This window comes from Heterodontus francisci, chromosome 2 (genome assembly GCF_036365525.1).
Source record: "Heterodontus francisci isolate sHetFra1 chromosome 2, sHetFra1.hap1, whole genome shotgun sequence".
In the NCBI taxonomy this organism is placed as follows: Eukaryota; Metazoa; Chordata; class Chondrichthyes; order Heterodontiformes; family Heterodontidae; genus Heterodontus; species Heterodontus francisci.
In genome coordinates this window covers 156750404-156765426 of record NC_090372.1, presented here as the reverse complement: position 1 = coordinate 156765426, position 15023 = coordinate 156750404, and the positions used below count along the sequence as shown (strand labels likewise).

Here is a 15023-nt window from a genome sequence, read left to right as displayed (position 1 = left end):
CAACTTGACCTCTCCCACTGCCTCCTGCTCACTCACCCCACTGTCTTTCCGATCTCTCCCTCCCTTCTCTGAACTCCCCAGCTGCAACTCTAATCTCTCCCCTCTCTGCCCCCCATGTCGATCTTTCTGACAATCTCTCCGTCTCTGACAGGGTGGAAATTGCAGAGGCACTGGCCATAATTTTTCAATCTTCCTTAGACTTGGGGGTGGTGCCAGAGGACTGGAGAATTGCAAACATTACACCCTTGTTCAAAAAAGATGTAAAGATAAGTCCAGCAACTACAGGCCAGTCAGTTTAACTTCAGTGGTGGGGGAATGTAATTAAGGAAATCCAGCATGGATCTCTGAAGGGAAAATCATGTTTAACTAACTTTCTGGAGTTTTTTGAGGAGGTAACAGAGAGGATTGATGAGGGCAATGCTGGTAATGTGGTGTACATGGACTTCCAAAAGGCATTGGATGCAGTGCCACACAACAGACTCGTGAGCAAGGTTAATCTCATGGAATAAAAGAGACAGTAGTAACATGGATACGAAATTGTCCTTGGCTGAGCGATAGGAAACAAAGAGTAGTGGTTAATGGATGTCTTTCGCGCTGGAGGAAGGTTTGTAGTGGAGTTCCCCAGGCATCTCTGTTGGAACCCTTGCTTTTCCTGATATATATTAATGACCTAGACCTTGGTGTACAGGGCACAATTTCAAAGTTTGCAGATGATGCGAAACTTGGAAGCATTGTGAACTGTGAGGAGCATAGTGTAGAACTCCAAAAGGACATAGACAAGTTGGTGGAATGGACAGACAGGTGACAGATGAAGTTCAGTGCAGAGAAATGTGAAGTGATTCATTTTGGTAGGAAGAACATGGAGAGACAATATAAAATAAAGGGTACAATTCCAAAGTGGGTGCAGGAGTAGAGGGACCTGGTTGTATATGTGCATAAGTCATTAAGGTGGCAGGACAGGTTAGAAGAGCGGTTAATGAAGTATACAGTATCCTGGACTTTATTAATAGAGTCATAGAGTACAAGAGCAAGGAAGTTATGTTGAACATGTATAAGACACTAGTTTGGCCTCAGTTAGTGTGAGGGCATTGGAGAGAATGCAGAAAAGATTCACGAAAATGGTTCCAGGGATGGCGAACTTCAGTTGTGAAGATAGATTGGAGAAGTTAGGACTGTTTTTCTTGGAGAAGAGAATGCTGAGAGATGATTTCATCAAGGTATTCAAAATCATGAGGGGTCTGGACAGAGTAGATAGAGAGAAACTGTTCCCACTCTTGAAGGGATAGAAATCGATTTAAAATATTTGGTAAGAAGCAAAAGTGACATGAGGAAAAAAAATTCATGCAGCGAGTGGTTATGGTCTGGAATGCACTGCCTGAGAGTGTGCTGAAGGCAGGTTCAATTGAAGCATTCAAAAAGGAATTCGACAGTTATATGAGAAGGAAGAATGTGCAGGGTTAGGAGAAGGCGGCAGGGGAATGGAACTGAGTGAATTGCTCTTTTGGAGAGCCAGTGTGGACATGATGAGCTGAATGGCTGCCTCCTGCACTGTAACAATTCTGTGATTCTGATTCTCCACCCCTCAGTTGCTCACTTCAGGAAAATGGTCACAATCTGTCCAAAATGTTACATCTATTAACAGTAATGGATGAAAATTGTGGGTAGCACTTCCAGAATTTTCTGATGCACATAGTTGGCAGATGAGGCTTCCCACTGGTAATGTGCATTTGTAAAATTGTTCTTGTGATGTTTCTCAATATAGATAACATTTTTAAAAATAGAATTGGCAATCAAAAGATTACAATTTTATTTGAAGTGCATGAAGCTAATTGCCACATTTGGAATTTTTTGATCATTTCCTTGACAGGATCTGGAAAAAGAGTTATTTTTAATAGCTTTCTTCAAAAAAAAATGTAGTGTACTGAGAAGTTTTTAAATGTTTAGGCACTAATGACTTGGCTTTGATAATATTTCCCGTCGACTCCAAATAAGTATTGATTTAGCTGGTTTCAGCAATCGTAAAACATGCTTCACTCCTTTTAGGCCTGAACAGACTGAAGTAAGAAGTCTTAGTGTCCTAATTAGATAGCACATAACACATGTAGAAATAGAAATAAATGCAGAAAATGCTAGAAAACGCTTAGGTGAGGTGGCATCTGTGGAGGGAGAAACAGAGTTAATGGGTCCGATTTTAACTCCGTGCAACTGCATGGGTTTAGAGTGAGCTAAAATCTCACCCAACATTTCAGATCGATGACTTTTCATCCGCAGTATTCTACTTTTATGCTTGTAGTAATGGGAAATTGGTAATTGTGTTTCGTGATAAAACTCTGGGCAAGCAATCATTGAAAACAGGTTAGCTAATTGGGTTGTTAGATGTATCTAGATCTGTTTCTCTTGTAATATGCTACACAGATTTCCTAATGAGGTTTCATGGACCTAGAAACTTCCTAATTAGTACTGTATTAGAATGATTAGAAATTTTTTCTTCAGAAATTATTATCCTTTTGCTGAAGAACTGGAAAATTGAACTCGTCAAAGTATTTTGTTTGCTGATTCATCATATGGGTGAATCAACAACTAACTTAGAGTCACATGGATAGCTAATTTCAGAGAGGATACCATGGACACCTCTGCCCATGGAAGAATCCCAATGAATCATCTTGCTAATTTGCATCCTTTGCTGTTTTTCTTCTTAGCTGTTGAGCAATGTAGGAAAAGTTAACTTAATTCCAAATACTAGAGGTGTGCAGATGGTTAGTAATTCAGTGTTTAACTAGTAGAGGAGTTAGGATATTTATAGTTGAGTTTGCCCTAACAACATTTTATAATGCAATTTAAATTTCTATAGAAATCTAACAAAAGTTAAACAGCTTCAAAAATAAACTGAAAACTCCAGAATGGCCCTGATTACAAGTTTATGGCAATTAGAACAAGTGGTTACATGTGCTATTAACTTAAGGTATGGGGGGAAAAACATCAGTGCATGAAAGGCTGATGGAGAAAAGTAAATATTGAAAGTGCATTTATTCTCTGGAAGGTATGGGGTGAGTCATGTCCCTTTTGTACAAAAAGTTGAATTTTTGCATTAGGATGTTGCATTCTGGCTAATTTTGAGCACTGTTGTACTTCACTAGTGATGGGATTTAATCTTACAAAAACCTCTGAAATTGAGTTTTCAACAGAATAACGAGGCATTACTTGCCTGAAAGCTACCTTGGTAGTTGTTCTTCCATCTTTAACCAGTGTCTCTCAGCCATCTTTTCTGTTCAAGCTGCATACTTTTTGTTTTCACCCCTTCTGTTCTTGCTAGCACTCTTCATTTTCCCCCAACCCCGACTCAACCTGGCACTTTTTTTTTCCCCTTCCAACCCAGTTCAAGCTAGAACTCTTTCAACTCCTTCCTGCCAGTTCAGGCGAGCATGCTTGTTCCTCCTCCACCCCAAAAGCAGCAGTTCCACCTTCTCCCCTCTATTCTTCCCTTTCCTTTCCCTCAATACTGCTCCTACTCAAGTCCTGCTCCTACATGACATAATTCTGGCCATTGCATGTAAAAGATAGGCATGCATATCCTCTTTGCAATGGCTAAGATAATTTCATATCAGAAATGCACAGCTTTGCCAATGGTATTGAGGGGAAAGGAGCCCAAATGATGTTATTTGTGCACATGGGCCTAACCGTTCATAAGTTTCTGATTTGTATGGTTTGTTAGAAAAATAAATAATTTGAAACAATAATTTAAGTGGTTGATTGTTATCTCCTTTACAGCCCTTTATTTTTACAACCAGCTTTTCCAATTTTATATTCAGGGCTTCTGCTTTGTTGACTACAGATCCACCAGGCCTGTGTCTAGGTTAAATACCTCTGACTATTGCCATTTTCTTAGTAGTTGTTACATCCCAAACTTAGCGTGCAAATAAACCTTTGGTAGGTTTCAAACTATTCATCAAACTCTTCCCCTCTCCTCTCCCATGCTCACTCTGCCCTCTCGCCGCATATGCCCTGTCTCTTGCACTTCCTTTACTCCCCACCTCTATTGTGCATGCTGAACTCTCCTCTCATGCATTGCCCTCCTTCTCACATATGAGCAATTGGACCCCCCGTCTCTCCCAACATTCCCCACCCCCCCCCCCCCCCCCCCACTGTTCACACATGTGCTTGGCCCTCCCTCTATATCTTGCATATCTCTGTGGTTCTCACTTGCAGTCAACCAGTTCCACTCTCTGTTATTTGGGTGTACTTGAATTTTCTGTTTTTTTTGCTTTGAAGCAAACATCTTAGCCTTTTCATTTGTTTCTGTGTTCATAATTCTGGAAGATGACTGGTGCGTTCTAGCATCCTTCATGGAATTAATTACCAATATTGCTGCTAGCTATCAATTTAACTGTAGGCAAGTTCAACAATATAGATTCTAAACGTATCTGCAAATTGATGGATGTCATGCATAAGATTTCTTTTGTTCAGTCTTCCCTGACTTTAGCTTCTAAATTCCTGGATTTAAGATTGTTCTAAATCTATTTTTAATATCATTCACCTAAGATTTGACAGATTTTCCAAGCCATGCCATTTCCCATGTTTTTATAATGATCTTGAGGTTTGGTTCTTTGAAGCTCTTAGTTGTACATGGGAATAGACCAGGAAAACTCCTGTTTAGTGCACAGTGTAAGCCTCTTTGTTTTAAAACATGCTCATTTTTGACACACAAATTACAAGAGAACAAATTGGTGATTCATTCAAAAAGTTTTTCTAATTAATGGGATTATGCTTTATTTGAAATGATTATAGAATTAACAGGTTGAGAAAGAAGAGAAAATAATATTTTTAAACTGCGACATTACTGTATGCTCAGCAAATAAATGTGTCTGCAATATCTGGCATGAGAATGCTCAAATATGTCTTCAGTAAGTTTAGTCATACAATTACCCAAAGTTGCCAACTCCTGTTAATTGCATCCATTCTCCCTCCAGCACTCGGTTGGGTTTTTCCTTCCAGCGCTCGGTTGAGTTTGTCCTTCACGACTGCATTTCCAGTCTCTCCTGACTGCAGGAAAACATCTGCGAAGTGTTCATCCTCTTTTCAGGAGATGGACCTAGGTTACTATATTGACAGGCCACACCAACCCTATGAAGGTCCTCTTAAAATCACAATACCCAAAGATATTCTGCACTTTTTGTTTAAACTACAGGGTTTGAACCCACCCATCTTTGTTTTGCTTTCTTCAGTAATGTTCCATCACATGAAGCCTCTTGTAGTTAATCTTTCAGAAAAATATATTTGTAGAATCTGCTGGAACACTATGCTCCAACTTATCTAAGTTCCATACTCTCAAGGCCTATTCTTCATAAATCCAAATACTAATGTCTCTCTGTTGCCTGTACTATCTCTGTTCACATTTCAGCAGGTTTATTTTAGAAAGGCTGAAAGCAGGTTCTGTTTTCAGTCCAGTTCAGTTTGTTGAAGGGCATAATGGTTAATTTGTCAGGCAAACCCCCCACCTGCCAAGATTGATGCACACATTATTTCGCCACATGAACATTAAAACTTAAAATTGCAAACCCCTGACGGGAAAGACATTTCCATGGTAACCGACAGTGTTGGAACAAGGGACAAAGGGCCATTCCCTGACTCATGCAACCAACAATGAACTTTTGATTACCAGACATTGAAGGTGGGGGGAGGTAGCATTCCAGAGACTGCTAAGGTACAATCCACAAACCTCGCAGGAGAGACTGTTCCATATAAGGAGCTAGTCGCATGACTAACCTGCTTGGCAACCTGGGAGTTTTTTTGAATTTGAACTCCCAACAAAGGAATTGGAATAAAGACAAAGCCGTGTGCTCATGGAGTAGAGATCTCTCCTGGAACTGAAGCAAGAATTACAGCCTGTGCTGTCTGCCTGCTTCCATCTCCTTCCCACAGAACTGAATCTTGTGAAAACACTTGAAACTCAAAGAGAGAAAGGTTTCCTATGTGAGCAAGGTTTTAAGAAGACTTCTGGGCCCCAGCAAAACACAAAACCATATCTTCAATCAAAGACTACATTGAGCTCGAGAAACAGTAACAAGATATTTCCTCAAACTGTTCTACTTATCGCTTCTCTTTTCTGTCCGTATCAGCATGTTTATATCGCGGGTGCATGCTAGCGTGGGTGCGTTGTATATCCGTAGGCATGAGCCGTATTAGAGTTTAAGTTTAAAGTTTAGGTTTAATAAATGTCATCTTTCTTCTGTTTGTGCTCATTTCTTTGCCTTATAATTGGGAAGTTGTGAGCAAGGAATCACAAAAGGGGGAGCTCAAAACATAGTGTGTTCAAAATTAAACCCTGTTACAATAAGACCAGGTGAAGATAGTAACAGACCCCAGACACCTTTGCACCTGGTCGGTAACAATATGGTCAAGCTTTTTGCCATGAATTCGTTTGAAAGTTTTTAAACTGCCCTGCAATGGTAACAGAAGAAAAATATTTCTAAAAACCAAGTTTAAGAAAAAATGGAAGACAAAAAAAAAAGCTAATCTAACCCGTGTGAGATTCTGTTACAGGATTGGAGGCACATTTTCTGCAATTTCTTTAAAGGATGTTTAAATAGGTTATATAGTTTGTTACGGCCAGGTGAGAAAAGTGTCTAGGGGTCCCTTTTAGCCTTCACCTGGTCTTATTGTAACTGGGTTTTAAATTGTTCACTGCTTTCCAATTACAAGGCAAAGAAATGAGCACAACCAGGTTTCCTTAAGTTTAAAGAAGAAATGGGAAATTTATTAAAACTTGAGCTCTAATTCGGTTAACGCCTCCGGATACACGCAGCACCCCACGCCAGCACGCATACGCGATACGCACATGCAAATAGAGATAGTAAAGAGCTGAAGAAAAAATGAAGTCGAGAGGTTTGAGGCAATATCAGAAGAATTTCTTGTTAATGTGCTTGGAGCTCACTATACTCCTTTTGTAGGTAGTCTTACTTTTCGTTGGGGCCCAGTATTCTTGTTAAACCATGTTCACTGTAGGAGACTTCTCTTTTGGGGTTCATGTGTCTTCAATGGGTCTTCAGTTCTGTGAGAAAGAGATGGGAGCAAACAGGAGAGAGGTGCTCTCAGTCCAGGAGAAAAGAGCTTTCTCAGTTCAAATTCCCTGTGGCAAGTACAAATTCAAAAAAGAAACTCCAACAGTCAGTTAGTCATGTGACTAAACTGGTCTGACCACGTCTGTTTGTGTATTCTGCCATTTTAGCAGTTAACCTGGAATGCTAGTCTCTCCACCTTCGACGTCTGGTAATCAAAAGTCCATTGTGGATTAAATTGGAGCAGAGAATGGCCCCTTTGTCCGTTCCAAGTACTGTCTGTTACTATGCAAAAAAGGTCTTTCTGGCGAGGGGCCTGGCAGTTCCTTGTGATGGGCTCTCTTTTCTTCCCAGCAGCAATTTTAAGTTTTGATGTTCATGTGGCGAAATAATGTGTGCCTCATTCTTGGCAGATGGGGGCCTGCGTGACAAGTTGCATTTAGTTTTATTTAATTAAAACAAAGAGAAATCAAACTTTTATCAATACATAGAATGCCAATTTTATCTAAACAATGTGATAATTATATGAAGATTGAGTTTATGCAGTACATACAACATATGTTGTACAATAATAAAATCTGAAAGCATTGGACAGAGTCAGATGTTCATTGCATCTTCCATGATGCAGAATTGTTTGTGGAGTATCATTATTGTATATACACAAAGATGTGTCAACTTCACTATCCAGGATGTAGGATCTGCGAACTTTGTCAATTATGTTAACAACCCAAAGAAAGCCATGATGCAGCATTAGATTTTTCTCTGCACATTGAACTGCTTTTGTGTCATTCTGCATCAATGTCATGACTGTACTTTGAACTGATGATCCAATAGATTCTTCATACATTCTAGCACATTATCATCGGAGTAACTTGGGTTTGTATAGTGCTTCTGTTGTAGTGTATCCCATTGCAAATAGATACAATTGAATTGCTGTTCAATTTACTGTTTATGATTGCTTTAAACATACTACAAGCCAGTATTGACTTTGAGGTAAATGTTGTCTCTTTCTGTGTCTCTTTCCTTATTAGTTTGAAAATCTAACCATTTTTATTTTTGCTTCTCAGAATGGATGATAGAAAAGCACGATATGATGAAATTCGCAAGAAATATGGTATGTCAATGTCACGTTGAATTATTATTTAGTGATGCATAGCTTTTTACATAAAATCTGTTCTGCCAAATAGATTAGTTTGTCCTAGTAAGTGAAATATTTTCAAACAAATTTTAAATATTTTAGATACATTTCATTAGGATAAGGTTGCACACAAAAGATAATGGTTGAAATAATGCTCCAACTAAGAAGTGGTGGCAACTGCACAGCCAAGGTTGTGTTTTTTTTTGGCTTCCCCTTGCCAACATGTGCATGCTGCAATTCTTCATTACTAGCGAGAGTCCTTCAGAAATGGTATGTTGGCCTTCATAGCGAGAGGATTCGAGTACAGGAGCAGGGTTGTCTTGCTGCAATTATACAGGGCCTTGGTGAGGCCACACCTGGAATATTGTGTGCAGTTTTGGTCTCCTTATCTGAGGAAAAATGTTCTTGCTATAGAGGAAGTGCAGCGAAGGTTTACCAGACTGATTCCTGGGATGGTGGGACTGACGTATGAGGAGAGATTGAGTTGATTAGGATTATATTTGCTGGAGTTGAGAAGAGTGAGGGGGGATCTCGTAGAAACCTATGAAATTCTAACAGGACTTGACAGGATAGATGCAGGAAGGATGTTCCCGATGGTGGGGGAGTCCAGAACCAGGGGTCATAGTCTAAGGATACGGGGTAAACCTTTCAGGACTGAGATGAGGAGAAATTTCTTCACACACAGTGGTGCGCCTGTGGAATTCGCTACCATAGAAAGCAGTTGAGGCCAAGACATTGTATGTTTTCAAGAAGGAGTTAGATATAGCTCTTGGGTCTAAAGGGAGCAAAGGGTATGGGGGGAAAGTAGGAACAGGTTACTGAGCTGGATGATCAGCCATGATCATAATGAATGGCGGAGCAGGCTCAAATGGCCTACTCCTCCTATTTTCTATGTTTCTAAATTATAGGTACTAAATAGAATGAGGCATCTACAGTTAGAACTTGAAACTTGCTATCACATGGAGTGGTTGAGATGAACAGCATAGATGCATTTAAGGGGAAGCTTGATAAGTACATGAGAGAGAAAGGAATAAATGATCATGCTGAAAGGGTTAGATGAAGGAGGCTCGTGTGGAACATTAAACCGCCCCAGTCAAAGCCCCCAATTAAAATATAAGATTCTGATTGTGGTGGGAGAAATGCACTGTTAATTCAATCCCGTCCTTCAACAGATAGCTTAACATACCATCTTAAACTTTCCAAATTAAAGAAAGACCCAGCCAAATTGTACCATCTATTAACCTCTGAATGAGGCTAACCTCAGGTGTCTTTAAATCAACAAATTAATTGTTTACTTAGAAAAACTAAATTCTTAAAACACTATTAAGATATAAACAACATTTAAAATAGAAAAATTAGAGCAAATTACGCTCCTGGTGGAGGTGAAAAAGTCCAAGGTTGCTTGAGGTCCTAACAGCCGTCCGATGGGGAGGAAAAGGTTCTTCAACAGTAGAACAGTCCGTAGTCTAAGTCCAGCAGTAAATGATGCTTTCCTTCTCCATCGATGACCACAGTAGATAAACAACTTGCAACCACGTTCAATAGAATCATTCTGGCTTCAGAATTTTTGAGGGATAAAAGATTGTCACTGTTTAACTTCCCTTCCTATAGTTTAAATTATCAGAGATCTCTGTTTTGGCATGACTTTTTTTTAATTTTGAGAGAGAATAATGAATAAACAGACTAAATTCTCTTCCTTCCTTTGAAATGGGCCAAGAGCTCCTCTTTCAGGTGCTAACACACAGCTGTCTCTGTTTCCTGTTAGAATAGACTGTTTGCACTATAAGCCAGTTCAAAATTAAATTGTAACAAATGTATCTCTCGATGCTCAGTCCAAGTGGCTGTATAAAAGGTAACGAGAATGCATCCTTTGAATTGCAGTCTCCTAATGGCTGTATCCAAGGCTAGGAGAATGCACCTTCTTGGTAACTCCTGAGGCCTGCTTGTTCTTAAAGCAGTACTGATCCCTTGCTGTCTTAAAGACATACTACATATTTCCCGGAGAGAAAAAAAAAGTTACAAGATCATAATGGTCAAATCATTTCGTACTGTATAGATAATTTGTTCCTCATATCTGTACTTTTATTGTCATAGATGTAAATTTGGTACTTCGACCTTCAGTGGTAATGAGGTAGTTTTGATATGTTCTGTATTTGACAGACAAATTCTAAAATTTCGAAATATAAGCCTTGTATGTATGTAGAACCTCATTCCTTCCGTCGGGAAACAACGGTCGACTTGTGCACAGCAAGATAGTACAAGCAGCAACAAGATGAAAGAGTACAGTTAACGTTTCGGGTCAGTGACCCTTCTTCGGAGTTCCGAAGAAGGGTCACTGACCCGAAACGTTAACTCTGCTTCTCTTTCTACAGATGCTGCCAGACCTGCTGAGTGAATCCAGCATTTCTTGTTTTTGTTTCAGATTTCCAGCATCCGCAGTATTTTGCTTTTATTTAAGATGAAAGAGTAGTTCATCTGTTTGTAGTGATGGTTGAGGGAGGAATGAAGGTCTTGCTACCACATATGAACAAGAGTAAGCCATTCAGCCCTTGACTATTTCCACCAGTTAATTAGATCATGGCTGATCTGTACATAAATTCCATTTATTTGCCATTGATTCCATATCGCTTGATACCATTACTAGTGTCTTCTAAATCTTTGAAGGCAGGGCAAGTTGCTACGTCTGTTTATATAAAAAAGCATTTGGGAACTTCAGCTTTATAAGTAGAGCCATAAAGTACAAAAGCAAGGAACTATACTAAACCTTTAAAAATCACTAGTTAGGTCTCAGCTAGAATATTGTGTCCAGTTTTGGGCGCCACACTTTAAGAAGGATGTCAAGGCCTTGGAGATGGTGCAAAGGAGATTTACCAGAATGGTATTTGGGATGAGAGCATTCAATTATGTGGAGAGACTGGAGAATGTTGATTCTTCTTAGAGCAGAGAAGGTTATGGGGAGATTTAATAGAGAATTTTTGAAAGAGTAGATAGGGAAACTGTTTCCACTGGCTATATGGTCAGTAACCAAAGGGCACTAATTTAAGATAATTAGCAAAAAATCCAAGGGAAGATGAGAAATTGTTTTATGCAAGAAGTTGCTTCCATCTGGAATACACTACCTGTAGTTGTGATGGAAGCAGATTCAATAGTTAACTTTCAAAAGAGAATTGGATATATACTTGAAAATGTGAAATTTACAGGCTATGGAGTGAAAGAGCTGGAAAGTGAGACTAATTGAATAGCTCTTTCAAAGGCCCAACACAGACATGCTGGGCTCAACAGTCTCCTTTTTGTGATGTATGATTCTACTCCTGCTCCTATTTTCTATGTTTCTATGACCTGGAGAAGTCAGGTCTCCTGGTATCTTCAATTGGCACTCATTCTGCAGTTTTATCACAAGTTAGGATCAGTTTTAAGTGGAAAATGTACAATGGAACATAGTGCCCTACTTTTATATTTAAAAAAAACACTGGATAAATTTCTCATGCAGGTCTTGTGGTATTTTTGTAAACCTGGGTTCTATTGTGCATCTTGTTTTTAACCAGTAACAATATTTTGAATCTAGAGCCATTGCTCACATCTTAGTTTGTTTCAGCAACCGTTAGCTGTTGACTTACTGAGTTAGGTGCTCAGGGTGAGTTTTGCATCATAGTTTGATCTGTTGTTCATTGAAATGGCTAGGTCATACTGCAATATTCAGTTGCTTTATTAAATCTAAACAGTGGATTCTGGAGCCAGTTTTTAGCCATTCGGGAACTGATTTGAAATTGTGGGTCTCAGTTAATCCTAAAGGTTAGGGCCAGAACCAAACAAACAGGGACCATTGAGGAATCAGCAGAAACTAGGGATCAGTACCTTTACACAATAAACCATCAGGGAATCACAACAAGCCAGGGATAGGTGTCTTTTACCCGCTACATTCACAGAGGGAGATACTTTTAAAAAGAAAAAATGACATCAATACACCTGGAATAAGGTGCAAGATCCCTTGTTTATGACTAGGATGTGTTTTTTCTAATCTCCAATTTGTATTTCAAATTCCTACTGTTCATTTGCTTGCTCATCTTTACTGCCACTCTGGATCCACACCCATTACTTCTACCTTTATTTTTCTCTTGTCCCCTTTTGGGCCCTTCTTTCCTGCCTCCTGTCTGAGCTGTTGCCTAGTCATTCCACCTTTTATTTTCCTATCTCGGGTACTTCCCCTTGCCAATCTTTACTCCAACCCATCGCATCTCTGCATTTCTACTCTTTTGCTGCTGTTCCTTGGCCAAGCCCATAGCTACCCTCTCTGCCTCTCTCAAGGGCCTGTTGAGATACCGATTGCTGCATCCTTACAGCAACAACCAAACTGCCCCATCCTCCTCTCACCAACCTTCTCACCCAGTGTACCTACTTGAGGTTAATCTTTCAAATTTTGTTCTGTTCCTCTACCCACCACTGAATGTCTTCAATTCTACCAGGAAAGCAACAGTCACCACCTCCTCTGTATTTCCCTCCAAACTGTCTGTTGACTTGTAAACAAGGCCCTCATTATCCAAGTGGATGCTTGCACTGACATCCTGGTCTTGACTTAAACTTAGCTCATGGGTGTTGACACCTTACCCCTTACTGAAGCCACCTTACCTGGCTCACCACTAAACTGATGACCATCCAAATTCCCTTCCTGGCCCCGATGCCAGCTGACATTATAAATAGTTCCCTATCCTCGGGTACTGTCCTTCCTTCAAAACTGCCATCCTCACCCCATCATCAGTAAATCCACCTTGTACTCCTCTGTCCTTGAAAATTCTTGTTCCCCACTTCCTTTTCCTCTCAAGTCCAAGTCCTTCAATGCCTCTAACAAAAATTTTATCCTCTTATTTAAATCCCTTTGTTAACTCCTCCAGGCCTGTAAACCCACTCCCAAGATGTTTGTTTCTCAGATTCTGACCTCTTGTATGTTGGTAGTAGTTCCTTCAGCTGGCTAGGCCCTATGCTCTGGAATCTTTCTCCAACCTCTCCACCTCTTCACATTCCTCTGCTCCTTTAAGGTTCTCCTTAAAACTCACCTCCTTGACCAAGCTTTTAGTCACCCTGTCTGATATCTCCTTTGGCTTGATATCCATTTTTGTTTGAGTACACCTATGTAAAGCGTTTTGAGATAAAAGTCACTATATAAATAGAAGTTGGTGGAAGTCATCACCTTGCTTAAAATTAGTTAGGAAAGATAGACAACTGAATTGGAAAAACAAGAAAGTCTTGCATTTATATAGCACCTTTCATGACTCAGGACCTCCCAAAGCGCTTTACAGCCAATTAAGTACTTTCGAAGTGTTGTAAGAAACATAGCAACCAATTTGCGCACAGCAAGTTCCCACAAACAGCAATGTGGTAATGACCGGGTAATCTGTTTCTTTGTGATGTTGATTGAGGCCAGGACACTACAGATAACTCAGTTACTCTTCTTTGAAATGGTGTCATGGGATCTTTTACATACACCTGTTGGGGCAGTTGAGGCCTCAGTTTAGCATCTCATCCAAAAGACAGTATTGCCAACAGTGCAGCACTCCTCAATACTGCCCTGGACTGTCAGCCTAGATTTTTGTGCTCAAGTCCTGGAGTGGGACCTTCTAACTCCAAGGCAAGAGTGCTACCAACTGAACCACAGCTGACAACTAGATGAAACAGATTCCACAAAATTCATGATTTTACAACATCAAGCAATAAGCTGATATAGATTTCAACCAGTGGATTTCAGGCCCCCAATAGCTGAATTTGTTGCAACTTTGTTTGGATTTGTGCAACAACTGCTTCCAATTGTTTCTGTTGGAGTTTGGATCAATTTGAGGATAGGTGAAAGAGTAGGTGAGGACTAAGGGAAAATGGCCAGAGCAGAAATTAAGTTTTTTAAAAAATAGTAAAGAAGCTGCTTCTGACATTTGAGCACAATTACTGATCAAATTAGGGTTTATTTCATTATTGTGGTATGTGAGCTGAAATTTGAGATTGGCTGAGTTCCCTGGAGTTGTGGTTAAGTATTTTTAACAAATAAGACAATATGGTCGCTTTGTTCTATGTGGATTTACTATGGTGGAAAGGTGATCTTATTTGTAGTCATCTGGTAGTTGATGAATGAAGACTGGAGATGAGATCATTCTGGATATAGTGTGTCATTTAGAAAATTAGAAAACCTTTGTCTATTTCTTTTAAATAGACTTCCTCTGTATTCTAATATATGTAGCAGCTATGCAAATTTACCATTAACGCATTTCTCCTTTTTCCCTCCTTTATCAAAATACTACTACTCAGAATATTCAAATATGTCAATCTCTATTGCTTTATATATAGTATTTATATTTTATTTTGGATGCACAATATAGAATATGCTGAGCGCTTGCTTAGCTTGTTAGTAGCTCTGGCTTATTTAGATACTACTCTGTTACTTACCCTTCTGTTGCACATCTGAAAGTTTTCAGTGTTGTTATTATGCCCGCAGTCTTGTGCACAGTACATTACACAGAGTAATCAGCTAATTCACCTTTATAATAATCGAGCATGCTCATACTTCTCAGCTCAGTAGCTTGGTAGGATCTTTTTGAAGTTTTTTTAAAATCAAACTTCAAGAAACCCCTAAAGCAATATAAAATGGAAGCAAAATACTGCGGATGCTGGAAATCTGAAATAAAAACAAGAAATGCTGGAACCACTCAGCAGGTCTGGCAGCATCTGTGGAAAGAGAAGCAGAGTTAACGTTTCGGGTCAGTGACCCTTCATCGGAACAATATAAAATGGAGTTATGCAACTGCAGATTAACCACGCCGAGAGTATATGTTTGCATTATGCAAAAT

General features: G+C 39.5%; 1 protein-coding gene across 1 annotated transcript in view; it reads left to right on the top strand.

Moving 5' to 3' along the window:
* Positions 1-15023, top strand: part of LOC137347744 (pituitary tumor-transforming gene 1 protein-interacting protein-like) — a 90134-nt gene that overhangs the window by 29938 nt on the left and 45173 nt on the right. The window contains exon 6 of the mRNA XM_068012646.1: positions 8123-8169. Coding sequence (XP_067868747.1) covers positions 8123-8169 — 47 coding nt within the window. The remainder of the gene's footprint in view (positions 1-8122; positions 8170-15023) is intronic.